Source organism: Drosophila guanche, unplaced genomic scaffold (assembly GCF_900245975.1).
Source record: "Drosophila guanche unplaced genomic scaffold, DGUA_6, whole genome shotgun sequence".
Classification (NCBI taxonomy): domain Eukaryota; kingdom Metazoa; phylum Arthropoda; class Insecta; order Diptera; family Drosophilidae; genus Drosophila; species Drosophila guanche.
The window spans coordinates 1,109,226-1,121,401 of NW_022995748.1; the positions used below are offsets into that span (position 1 = coordinate 1,109,226).

General features: G+C 44.1%; 3 protein-coding genes across 3 annotated transcripts; 2 read left to right on the forward strand and 1 right to left on the reverse strand.

Annotated features, from left to right (window-relative positions):
- The first annotated feature begins 54 nt into the window (after nt 1–54).
- Nucleotides 55–879, forward strand: LOC117583912. Its single transcript, XM_034272590.1, has 2 exons — nt 55–344; nt 682–879. The coding sequence occupies exons 1-2, from the start codon at nt 71–73 to the stop codon at nt 726–728; spliced, it is 321 nt and encodes a 106-aa protein (XP_034128481.1). The 5' UTR covers nt 55–70; the 3' UTR covers nt 729–879.
- Nucleotides 880–1,848: 969 nt separating this feature from the next.
- On the forward strand, nt 1,849–3,770 carry LOC117583908 (prolyl 4-hydroxylase subunit alpha-2). Its single transcript, XM_034272586.1, has 7 exons — nt 1,849–2,072; nt 2,128–2,421; nt 2,482–2,678; nt 2,737–3,257; nt 3,308–3,352; nt 3,406–3,571; nt 3,637–3,770. Exons 1-7 carry the CDS (start codon nt 1,864–1,866, stop codon nt 3,693–3,695), a joined length of 1,491 nt encoding a protein of 496 aa, XP_034128477.1. The 5' UTR covers nt 1,849–1,863; the 3' UTR covers nt 3,696–3,770.
- LOC117583907 (solute carrier organic anion transporter family member 4A1) lies at nt 3,760–11,269 on the reverse strand. Its single transcript, XM_034272584.1, has 7 exons — nt 10,695–11,269; nt 7,309–7,634; nt 7,064–7,247; nt 6,012–6,114; nt 4,394–5,350; nt 4,142–4,330; nt 3,760–4,080 (listed from the first exon to the last, which is right to left on the reverse strand). Exons 1-7 carry the CDS (start codon nt 10,948–10,950, stop codon nt 3,957–3,959), a joined length of 2,139 nt encoding a protein of 712 aa, XP_034128475.1. The 5' UTR covers nt 10,951–11,269; the 3' UTR covers nt 3,760–3,956.
- Between the last annotated feature and the right edge of the window lie 907 nt (nt 11,270–12,176).

Here is a 12,176-nt window from a genome sequence, read left to right on the forward strand (position 1 = left end):
CCGAGTTTCCGCTGCACTAATGTGAATTTATTTTTTTCCGGTAAAGTTTTCCGCTTTTGGCTGCCGATAGATGCCCGGGGACGAACGTCTGCACACAGTTGGAACTGGCCGCGAACTGCGAGTGCCGCTGATAATCAAGTGTCAAAATTCATATTCAAAATTCAAATGCTGCCTGACGCTGGCGATGGCGATGGCGTTGCGCATGTGTCTTGCGGGCAGGCCGGCGATTGGGTGTGTGGAGAGTGGGCGTTTTGCGGCGAGTAGTCAAGGTGCCCCAAGCAGTGTGGCAGAGAGTCGAGCGGACATTGCAGAGGGTGAAGGCAAAGGCGAAGGCAAAGACGAAGGTATGCAATTGTAAATGTTTCATTCATAAAGCGCCCAACGTAATATTTTCATATGCACGTGACGCTCGTCGCAGCATTTACCATTTGCTGTCGCTGTTGCTCGTAGCACGAGTTCGAGTAAGAGTCTGTGACACCGGACAGCCGGTAAAGGACACACCATAAATGCCAGCGAATGAAGACATCCCCTAGCAACTCTCCCTTTTCGAATTGTTTCTCAATACCCATTCTAATTAACCCCAACCAAAATTCCACACATACTCCAACGTTCGCACATCTTTCCGTCCAACTTCCGCTAAACTTTCACATTTCTTCGCATCCTTTTCTGCCTCTCCAGCAGTTTCCCAACAGGTTTGCATGTGTGGCTTATTATTTGCGCACAATTAGCGCTTTTCAATAGCGATAACAATTATGATAATAACCAAGTTGTTGTTCTACTCTTGGGGGAAATCCTTTTGCTGGCATATGCATATTTCTCTCACTGCACAAAACTGAAGAGTTAGCTCGAATTGTGATAGAGTAACTACCAGTGTACAGGAGTATAATAAATACGTCAAAATAAATATACTCGCATGGAGCAGCCAGAAGGAAACGTTTATTAATGCTTATAAAAGGAATACTATTTAATTGCTTTAAGTTTCCAAGTTCGTAAAAGAATTAGCGGAGTTATTAGTATGGAATTTATTTAAAAATCGATTTAAAAAAGTTACGAAAGCCAGAACCTATTCTTATTGTGCTAAAAATGCATGGCTGCGGGGAGGAACTTGGTAACTGATATCTGCCATGAGCATTCGGAATTTGAGGCAGAACCGGATAAAGGATACAGATAGAATCGATTCTGGTATTACAGAATTGAGTTTAACCGATTTAGAGGCAGAAAAGGAAAATACACCTTTTGCTGATTTCTGTGCGCCTGGTATCCCAGCTTTGAATTTAACCGATACCGGCCGACTCTCATTTTGTTGTTGGTCGATTAGCTCAACAATAAGATAACGACTCATTCGGCTATGGGCGGACTTCAATCATTTATTATGTTCTGTTCCTCTTGTTGACGAATAAGAACTTAAACTACTAATATTATGGAATCTTAAGATAAGCCCTGTAGCTCACAATTCAGCGAATGTCTATCACACGATCGCTGGCCTTGATACTTGAACAATGTCTTGATGGGATTTCTAGGTGGCGACAGAGCTAGTGGGTGCCTATGGGCAATGCACGCCATGATTACAAAATGGTATTGTAACATTTCTATAATAAATAAAGTAGCTTTCTGCTGGTTTCTCGTCGCCCTTTAATCGTGCTTCCATGCTCGTATGTTAGCTACCAGTGATTGGAAGACTACCCCGATGTAATGCTCTCCATTTATCAAGGATATATGTATTTCCCAGCGGCGCTGCTGGCAAATAATTATATTTCTTACGCTTATTGAGGGGCCCACAGCGTTACAAACGAACCGGGAAAACGCTCCTCTTAGCTTACGAAATTCAATTATGATTTATAATCCATTCTATTCTAGTCCGCAATGTCGCTCCGAAAGGTTGTTTATACATTCATATGCTTGTCAGCAGCCCTTTTTGTGATGATCTTGGGAGAGGAGGAGTATAAAAAGGTGTTGATATACACAACATCCAACCGGGCACTTAGCGAACTGAGGGAAATGGAAAATTTCTACATGGAACACTTAAGCCGCTACGTAAAATCTCTACAGGTAAAGGTGGACACTCTACAAAAGTAAGTGGAGACAACCCGATTTTTTCCACAAATAAATAACTTATATGACACTTAGATACATAAACTCTGTGAGACTTGAGAATATGGAGAGTGAGGTTAGCCGCGTTCAATACGTGGCAAATCCACTGAACTCGCTGGGCCTGCTGCGACGTGCACACGAAGACTGGCCCAAGTGGTTGAACTACATCAAAGAGCAGCAAGATGTACAGCAAATGGGTGAACTTGTGGCACTCATGCCCCATGCCGTGGACATGAATGAAGCCCTGATGGGCATGGAGCGTATAGAGCGATTCTATGACTTGCGGGCATACGATATGGTCAATGGACAAGTCGCTGGACGACATTTCGAGTAAGAATTTGTAAGAATTAGCCTGCCATTTTGAATTCAGCGTATTCCATGATTATGCAGCACCCGCATGAACGCACCAGAGTGCCTCATGCTAGCGGACTTTATGTACAATCGTTCGGAGTACACACGAGCTGCTGAGTGGTACAGACTGACATGGTATAACATTAAGCTGCCATTAAATCCTGTTGCACGAGAGTTCTATCGCCCCAATCCAGAGGAAGTTCGTAAAAGGTTTCTCATTAGCAGACTGCAAGAGGGTTGGACCCATCCAAACAATTGTTTGCTTCATACTCAAACTGATGTTTCCTCTTCCAGGGTCCATCGATCACATAAATAATTATCTTGAGGAGCTGGAGCAGCATCCGGCTGTACCTTTGGTATATCTAAAGCCAAAACCTGCAGCGAGTGTCATTGAACGTGGCTGCCGTGGCGAATTTCCACCTCCTCCAAAGTTGGTTTGTCGCTACAATCACACCGCAACTCCATTCCTGCACCTGGCTCCACTCAAGGAGGAGGAGATCAGCCAGGATCCACTCATCTGGCTATATCACGATGTCATCTATGATAGCGAGATTGCAGCGCTGACAGCAAATCTCACCTACAAGGACATGAGTCAGGGCTACACGGATAACTACACGACGGTGGAGAAGGAGCGTCTGTTCCATGTCAAGGTATTTGAAGGCAGTGGCGAGAAGTTGGACAGAGATTTGGTTAATCGCATGGCGGACATTTCGGGTCTGAATGCCGGGGATCACACACATTTGGCCCGAACGAACTATGGGCTGGGCAGCCATTTTCCGGAGCATGCAGATTACTCAGACATCAAAGCCAATCCGGTGGGTAAACTGCGAAAAGAATAAGAATAATTATTAACGATATAAATTAGGAACTGGTGGAGGAAGGCGATCGTTTGGTTACCTTTCTGTTTTATGTGAGTATTCGCAATGTTTCGAGTTGAGTATTTTGATTACAATCCATCGGTAGATGACTGATGTGCCGCTGGGTGGTGCCACCATATTTCCCAAAATAAATCTCACCATTCAACCGAAGAAAGGTTCCGCCTTGTTCTGGTACAACATACACAACGATTGGGAGCCACATTTGCTGACACGGCATGGCGTGTGTCCCATGATTGATGGGAACAGATGGAGTGAGTCCAACCCTAGCTGCTGTTTCCCTGATTGATAATGCTTAAATTATATTTTCTCCATTTAGTTTTAACCAAAAGTCTTATGGCCTATGATCAGATGTTTGTCAAACTCTGCTTGAAGTAAAACCTACGCTAATCTCTCCTCGCTCTACTTTGGGTATAAAATGGCATTTTATTATTAAAAATAACTTACAATTTAGACGAGTATTCATAAATATTTACTGGCTATAAATACTACTGAGAATTGTATGTTATTTCGTATGGTTTCTTAGATTGCTTTCTACTCGTAAATGCTAAATGCTAAACACCAGACAATACGTAATGTGCCCAATATGAGCAGCAGGGTCTGGGTGGGTTTAGTAATTTGATTTCTGTTTATAGATCTTCAAATATCTTGCTTGCCATTGGCACTGACTGGCTGCTTGCTGGGTGGCACATAGAACAGCCAGGCGCACAGAAAGAAGATGACAGATCCAAGCTTGCAAATCAAAGCCAAGAGCCACATGTAGCTGTGGGAGAAAAGGAATAAATTATGGATCATAGGTAAAAGATCATCCTACTCCAGCTTACCGGCTTATGTAGAAATTATCGTAGACAAGACAGGCTCCACCTGCCTGCTCGTCGCACGGCTCGTGCCACAAAATGCAGGACTCGTCAATCAGTGCACCGAAAATAAGCGGAGCGGGTATGGTGCCCAGCAGGCGTACCTTGATCCACTGCAGGCCCAAAGCAAAGGAGCGCTGCTCATCCTGAACGCATCTAAATGGAGGAAGGGAAAATATTAATGGAGTTTTCTGCGGAATAATTTAATAAAGAGCTTACCTCAAGGTAGCTGACAGTGCTGGCATGGTGGCCAGAAACGTAAAGATCATTAGAACAAAACACAAACCCACAAAGTACGGCAGACTGTGGCATGTGGAATCGCACTTTAAGTTGGTGGCATCCGCATGGAGAGCGGCAGCGACACCATCGTCCACCCAACCAACACTCTCGATGCAGCTGCAGTTGTGATAACGTTTGAGGCTCTCCACATGCTCCTCCTGGCCACAGCCGGCATGGCAGGGACTGTAGTACATGACGCCATTGATGCCACATATGGGATCGTAATTGCTGTGACTGCAGCCACAATTCGCATTGCAGTTGGACAGCAGCTCGGGTGGTCCACTTCTGGACTCCAAATTGTAGGAAGTCGTGACGCCTGCAAACTTTGGATTGGGACAGGAAACCAGGAAGCAAAAGGTGAAGAATGCAGCCACTGTGGTGGCCACGAGGCACATTTTGATGATGCCACTGCATGCCAGGTTCCACTTCTTCACCAGATAGCCGCCCAAAAATGTGCCACCGCCGCCAGCCGGCACCGTAATGAGTCCCATGACCAGTGCCGACAGCATGGGCGAAATGCTGAATTGGTTCTCGATTTGTTTGGGCAAAAAGGCGGCAAATCCGGCTATGACCAGACCCTCTGTAGCCCCAGCCAGATTGAGAAAGAAGAATGTGGGATTCTTCAACAGACTGAGCACCGCCTGAGGCAGTTGTCCCAGTCGCCGATGGCCACACGATCCCTCGGAGCCTTCGGATGCCTCCAATTCAATTTGTTCCGCGACTGTTTTGGTTGCATGCGCTTCAGAGACCTTCTCCAGCTGTAGTTTATCCGCGCCCGGCAGTGTTTTCGGATAACCAAAGATGGGTATAGCGATGAGCAGACACATTCCAGCGGCAAAAATGAAGCCTAACCACCAGGCGCCAATCCACACTTTGCTGTCGCTGGTCAGGCTTAACCTGCAAGGATGGGAAATAGATTAGAATTTTGTACCCTTGTAAATTAACTGAAATGGGAATTTATATTTTGCCACGCCGCTAACAAAAGGTCGCCAAAAAATCTCGCATAAACATGCAAAAAATCATAAACAAAATTTTACATGTTTTCCACATAATTTACGGACTGGAGGGCTTGCTGTTAAAGTAACTCCCGGAGTGGGTGGGTGCTGGAGCAGAGACATTATGACTTATGGCATCACCTTGACAATAAGCCATGCGGGCGAGAGTCGACTCATTTGTAGCCATGCTTGCCAGGCTTTTGCTCGGCTGCTTGTTGCTTTGGCTTCCATCCACTCCGTGGACTCCACTCCCCCCCCACACATTCTGCTCCAGGGGTTTATGAATCAAACAAATGCTCATTCTCATTCGCACCTTATTTTCCTTGTTGTCAGCACGAAATGTTGTTTTATTACTCTCCAGAGATATTTACACGGCACAACGTGCTTTTGTGGCATTTGCCCGTTGCCAGAGTAACAAATAAGCCCCGCCAGTACCCAGCATATACCTCACTCTAGCTCTCCTGGGAGCAGCACAAACACCGCCTCCACCTGCTACGCTACGCTACTAAAGTCCCCCGATTAATAACAATCATTATCCAGCTTAAACAGAGTTGCACACTTACTGCACGGGGTCCACGGTCAGCCAGTCAGTGTAGATGAGCAGCAATTGTCCGCCGAGTACGTAGCCAATGGCAGGTCCAACTGTGGCCATTGTATAGTAGATGCCTGTCAAAATGACCAATGAGGAAACTCTTTAATTAAACTTTAATTTGAAGCGGTTCTAGGATGTCCCTTCCTTGCTTCCAGCTTAGCTCGTAGCATCTTCATTTGCATTACAAAAGTCTTCAACTGCGACAAGGCAAATGTGTACATTACGTTCCGTAAATTGAAGACACTTGCAGACACAGTGCCTACCGCATAGACAGTGCCACATTTGATGCCATCTTCCTAAGAAATAAAATGGCAAACTATTTCTACAGCACCTGCTGTAGATTCCTTACCAAATGTCTCTGTCTCGTATGAGACATACGAGTATGTTCCTCCTATACTGCGTCCCAATAAACTCTCAATAAAGGCACAAAAACGCCTCAGCCAAAGCGAATTTCAATTGTCTCAAAGCCCAGACAGACAGAGAGTAGCGAGGCTGGACGGGCTTTGATAATTTCACAGTCGACTTTGCGGATGCCACGATAAACTTAACTAAGAGGCAATAAATTTCCGCTGGCTGTTGGCTGTTGGCTGTCTAAGTCTGAACTGAGTCAGCAACAATCAGACAGGCAGCGAGCAGCCGGCTGTCTGCTCTTTAAAATTGGGTCAACAAGGGGTAGGATGGCACGAGACCTGCGTCACAGGATTGGCATCTAGATTTGCTGGGAGCTGGGAGCTGGGCTCGAGGCTTGGGGGGCGCAAACAGTAAATACTATTTGCCTTCCCTTTGTAGTCGACGTTTTGCCAATATGGCAAATAAAAATAAAAATAAATATGCATGTGTGAGAGCAGCAACTAGCTGATACTTTGGATACTTTGATACGCCAATTCCCCCCGAGGAGTGTGGGTATTTGTGCATAGTCCTTCATTTGTTGTGCCATTCCAGACAAAAGTTTTTGCGAGCGCGTCTTATCAATGAGAGTTGGAGTTGCCGTTGCCGTTTGCCGCTGCGTCATTTGAAACTTACCCAAGTAAACAGATGACATCTTCTTTGAGACATTCTCATCGATATATGTGACGCCCAGTGTAAAGAGGGGTGCAGCACCAGCTCCATGTAGCAATTGAGCACCAAAGAACAGCCACACGGTCCACGTTAAACTATCGTACTCCTCGCGCTCACCATTCCCAGCATTTAAATCACAGGGGAATTGCTGCAAAAGGAAGGATATCAGAGGTTTAGTCTCCATGGCAGCTGCAGCTAAGTATTTGCACCTTTGTCTGATTCGGATTCGCATTGTGGCTGCTGCTCTCCAACTCACAAACATTGGCCTCGGCTATGGTGGCGCGGTAGGGAGACGCCACCAAAAAGTTGGGCAGCAAGAAGATCAACGAACCGAGACCCATCACCATCAGTCCAATGGCAATGAAGCGCGGCTTGGAGGCACCTTTCCTTCCACCATAATAGGTAACCGGCACCAGGCAGGCGAACGATGCCAAATCATAGCCACTGGCCACGAGGCCCATCTGTCGGGAGCGCAGTCCAAAACGCCGCTCAATCGTTGAGATTGAGACATTGATCAATCCGTTGACAATCAAACCTGTAAAAGGAAAGTATTTTTGTACATTAAAACGATTTCCCCCTGCGCTTCCTTCCCTTGCAACCCCAGGGATCATCCCTCAACTTTGGTTTTATGACTGCCAGCTTAATAGATTTTCATACAAAATATAGGACACAACAGGATGCGACAGGATGCGACAGGAGCTGGTACACAAGGGCGGAAGCAAGTGGTGTGTTTTCTTTAGATGTTGGAGGTGTTACTGGGCAGCGGAGGCGGTTCATAAATTAAATATCTGTACGACAAATTGATTTTGATTTTGAGCTTGGACAATTTTTCTATCATAAATAAATATCTGTTAGTTCCTCCCTGCTCGACCCACACTTCCCCATTGTATTGCTTAGAATATTATTTTTTTGTGGTACAACAAATTCAATTTATTTTCCAATAATCGTCTCGAGTTCTGAAAGCCGCTGCCGGTCCCTCTGCTGGTCAAAGGTGTCGAGCTGGGACGAAGACACTTACAAGTCATTTACCCCCACTAAGTGCAATTATTTAATATTTTCCAGAGACCTTAAGGCATGGAGAGTCGTCTCTGGCAGGAGACTTTAGAGGAGGGAGACTCTGAATTGCATGTGTGACCTTTGAATGTGTGTGATGTGAAGTGCCGACGGCTGCTATGACTACGTGACAATCTCCTATTTAGCATGAACATCGATTAAAATAGCTCCTTTTGTGGCTACATATTGGCTGCTAATTAGTAGCTTTAAGATGCGACTAAAGCCACATTAAATATAGAAATAAATTCTCCGGAAAATAATATTTGCAACATTTGTGAGCCTCTTAGATTGATGAAAATTGGGGGATTTAGAGAGCTCTCCTAATGCCTCCTTATAATGGGTAAAATCTATTATAGTTCCAGCAAAATGTCCATAAATATTCACGTACCCAACCTCTGCCATTGCCTGCTTATGTGGGATCAACGTTTGAATCAAAGCACTCCGATGCATGCGCGTCACTCCCCCATTGCCAGAAATGCGTTTTGTTTTGTTGCATAGAAAGATACTCGGGGCAAACAACAATAAAATCATTTAAACTTGATGCATGGCAAGCGAACGCGACAATCCAAAATTGTTGCGGATGATTTATGTTAATTCCGTGTCAACTGATTAATATTTTCGGTCACGTGCCGCACGAAACCGTATCCGTATACAGCAAACACAGCGGGGGGCCCAATGAATGGACCAGGACTGGAGGTACACTCTGCTTCTATGTGACACCCAAAAGCAGGAAACGGAAGCATTCTCACGTCGTGGGTCAGTGGGCAGCAATGTGCAACAGATGCCGGCAGTTCATCCATGCAGCAGCATAGGCTGCATGCAAGTATCCAGTTTGCTTACAGCACACGGCCAAGACATAAATACGGCCAGGGCCAGGGCACAAATTTCGACCAGAGATGACCACGTGATGACCTCAAAATGTACAAAACGTTTCGATGCAGCATATTAAATATTCAAAAACGATAGTGAAGGGTGTACATTTCAAGAGGAAAATTGTTGAAATTACTTTCAGAAAATTTGAATTAAAATACTTGTTTTTACCTTAATTATAAATATAAATTAATGAGCAATACCTTAAACGACGCCGAATTTAAGCACCTTTGCACCAAAATATAAAGAACAGAGAATATAGTTTTTTTTCGAATTTGTCTGAGTTTTAAAGTAATATTTCCCAGTGTTTTTACTTTATACATAGATTCATTTATCAGCTTTTGAGAATTGGTAACTTAATTTCAACCAGATCTAAGATTCTTAGGTTATGCACAAAAAGAAAGCGCTACCTCTGCAGTAGAAAAAAACAAATAAATATCAACAGACCATTACTAAGCCCCACATCTTTCAGGAAAAGTTCTTTTGATTCCTTGAGTCATATGAATATCCTCCACAATTCTACTCTGTTGAGCCAATTTCCTGTTGAACACAAGCGATAACTATAGCCACGCGCTCACGAGCTCATCTCCAAATATGCTTTTGGCAGGCTACCAAAAATTGTATTGCCAAAACTTGACTTCATCCAGGGAGAATGCACTTTTGCAAATTTCATCTCATCTAATCCCTGGAACACAGCCTAATCCCTCGAAACAGGCATAAACGTGTCGACAGTTTTGGGTAAATTGGCGAATTTTAATTAACCGCGTGAACCCGAAGCCGAGCCCGAAGATGAAAGCTACCCGTAGCTATGGATACCATGGACTCTGTGCAGTGGAGGATGGGCTGTGGGTGGTTGGGTAAACAGCGATTAACATTGTTTTGATTTATGCCACCAGCCTCAGTAGAATCTCTGTTCGCCCATCCTACCAATAATGCCTATGACAACGTCGAGAGAGCTTCTATTCCACTCGGCCGCCTTCGGTTTCTTGTGGCGAGCCATTTACACTTCAACGGGGCCTTTCAAACTATTCAAAGTGAGTGGATTTTTTGAGGTTAATGCATCCTCGGGCTAGAAAAGCCAACTCCCTTGGCTGCTCCGGGCTGATATTAATTTTTAATTTGCGTCTATTCATTGCAACTTCAAGCTGCTACCTGGCTCCAGCTCCGGCTCCAGTTTCTGCTCCAACCTCAAACCCTTTTTGGGGCGAAGCGAATTCTTATCTGTTGCACACAGACCTGTGAGCCGGGGCTCAGGATTTGCTTAGGATGCTAATGAAGCGATGCGGATGTGCTCTCCGTCTTTTGCATGGCATTGTCTTGCGTTGTACAGAGGCCAGCAGTACAGACTCCAGGTTGAAAGTTTGTCCAGGAAAGTTTTCCTTTATTTGTGTAATAATTCAAATAAAAATATGTTTGCTTGGCTACAAAGTATTTAAAAGGTGAGGATATAATATCCTACAAATATTATTTCATATAAATTTAAATTTCACGCTTAAATATATCTTAATCTGGTTTTTTCGGTGCTTCAAGTGTAACCTTCAGTACGTGACAACAAAAATGAATGAATAAAATGCGCGCGTGGGTGGAAAATTCGTGCGAGACAAACCATTTAAACGAATTAAGTGGCGAGCCTCCACAAGAAATAAGAAACATTTTTCGTTGGACTACTCACCCTGCAAAGCACCGCCCCAGCAGAGCCAGAAAAGTGCCCACTTGGCGGTGCAGAAGCGTTGCAGCCACTGCGGTTGGAAGTTGCACCATCCAAATCTTTGGTCCACCAGCGTGTCCGTATCTTGGTCTGCACTGCCCAAGCGGCTGGAGCGGGCACTGTTGTTGTTGTTCACATTGGCGCACTTGGGCTTGACGTTGGACTCCACTGGAGCAGGAGCAGCAGCAGATGCATCCGCATTAGGTGCCACAGTTGCCATCGTTTCACTTTCTCCTTCACTAAATGTACCAAAAGACAGAATTTAACGACTGCTGCGATCCGCACCGAACGACGTTCGAAGTGGAACTGAACGCAGATATTCCATCCACAACACAATGAAGCTCGGCCTGCCGCCTGCCTGCCATCTGTGTGCGTGCGAAGCGGGCCCAGCAGCGAAGGACTTGCCACAAACAGAGCTCTGTTAAGAAGCCACCCTCACTGTGTGGCAGCAGCCCACCCACACCCAGCAGCACATTTACAGCGCGACATTTTCATGAATGAAAGGTTGTACGCTACCCAACCCACTCGTGCCTCCTCTTTTACCTGTCATCTGTGTAACATTTCCCCCCATATCAACAGTTGTCATGACGTTAACATAACATTTTTGAGTAGAGGTTTAACTGGCAGAGAATCTCCAGAGATAATCCTTAAGAATATAAATATTTTCATTACAACTTTCAAAAGTTTATTCAGTAAATTTATCTGTTTAGTAGGGGTTTTGTTTTCTTTACTAATTTATAAACTTAGATTATGAAAAATACGTTTAATTTGCCAATATTTATTCCAAAATCATAGGGAACAGAACAGAGGAATTCCGTAATCAAAGTATAGAAAATCATTTTAAATGGTTTTAAGTTTCGATTGCCGAAATTAGCTATTAAGGCATTGAAAGCACCAGAAATGTTTTTTTGTAAATTAAGTACGTTAATGATGATCAAATGTTTAAGGAGGAGAAGAAGATAACGTTTGGTGCATGTTTGGAAAAATATTAGATATTTGAATGAAAAACTTTCTCGTTTTTGACTACTTAACGCATAGATATACATATAACATATACATACATATCTATATAGTTTACATTTATAGTTTTAAACAATAATATGTGTGTAAACAAAAACAAAAATCATTAACAAAGAGCAAATAAAAAATAGATATCTGTTTATATAAAATTAACTCAAAGTTTCTTGGGTGCAGCTCCCCGTCTAGAGGCGTTTTTTCCCCTCACACATTCTATAATAGAGTACACACACACGCGGTATTTACAAGATCTGGGCATTGAATCGTTATATATTTTATATATGTGTGTGGTGTGTGGTGGATATATGTAGGGTTTAGATTTTTTTGGTTTGTGTCGCCTCAGTCGAGTGCTGGCATTGCTGAAAAGTTTCAAGTTCCTCAAATAGTTGATGCCATGGTGAAATTATCTACAAGGTGAAGTCTTCACCA

Bases quoted from the DNA above. Each gene is read 5' to 3' on its own strand.
- LOC117583907 (XM_034272584.1), bottom strand. From the start codon at position 10,950: ATGGCAACTGTGGCACCTAATGCGGATGCATCTGCTGCTGCTCCTGCT. The intron at 5,351-6,011 runs GTAAGTGTGCAA...CCATCCTTGCAG, and splicing joins CTGACCGTGGACCCCGTGCA to GTTAAGCCTGACCAGCGACA. The intron at 4,081-4,141 runs GTAAGCTGGAGT...TTTCTCCCACAG, and splicing joins GATAATTTCTACATAAGCCG to CTACATGTGGCTCTTGGCTT.
- LOC117583908 (XM_034272586.1), top strand. From the start codon at position 1,864: ATGTCGCTCCGAAAGGTTGTTTATACATTCATATGCTTGTCAGCAGCC. The intron at 2,073-2,127 runs GTAAGTGGAGAC...TATGACACTTAG, and splicing joins AAGGTGGACACTCTACAAAA to ATACATAAACTCTGTGAGAC. The intron at 3,258-3,307 runs GTGGGTAAACTG...GATATAAATTAG, and splicing joins CAGACATCAAAGCCAATCCG to GAACTGGTGGAGGAAGGCGA.
- LOC117583912 (XM_034272590.1), top strand. From the start codon at position 71: ATGCCCGGGGACGAACGTCTGCACACAGTTGGAACTGGCCGCGAACTG. The intron at 345-681 runs GTATGCAATTGT...CCTCTCCAGCAG, and splicing joins AGGCGAAGGCAAAGACGAAG to TTTCCCAACAGGTTTGCATG.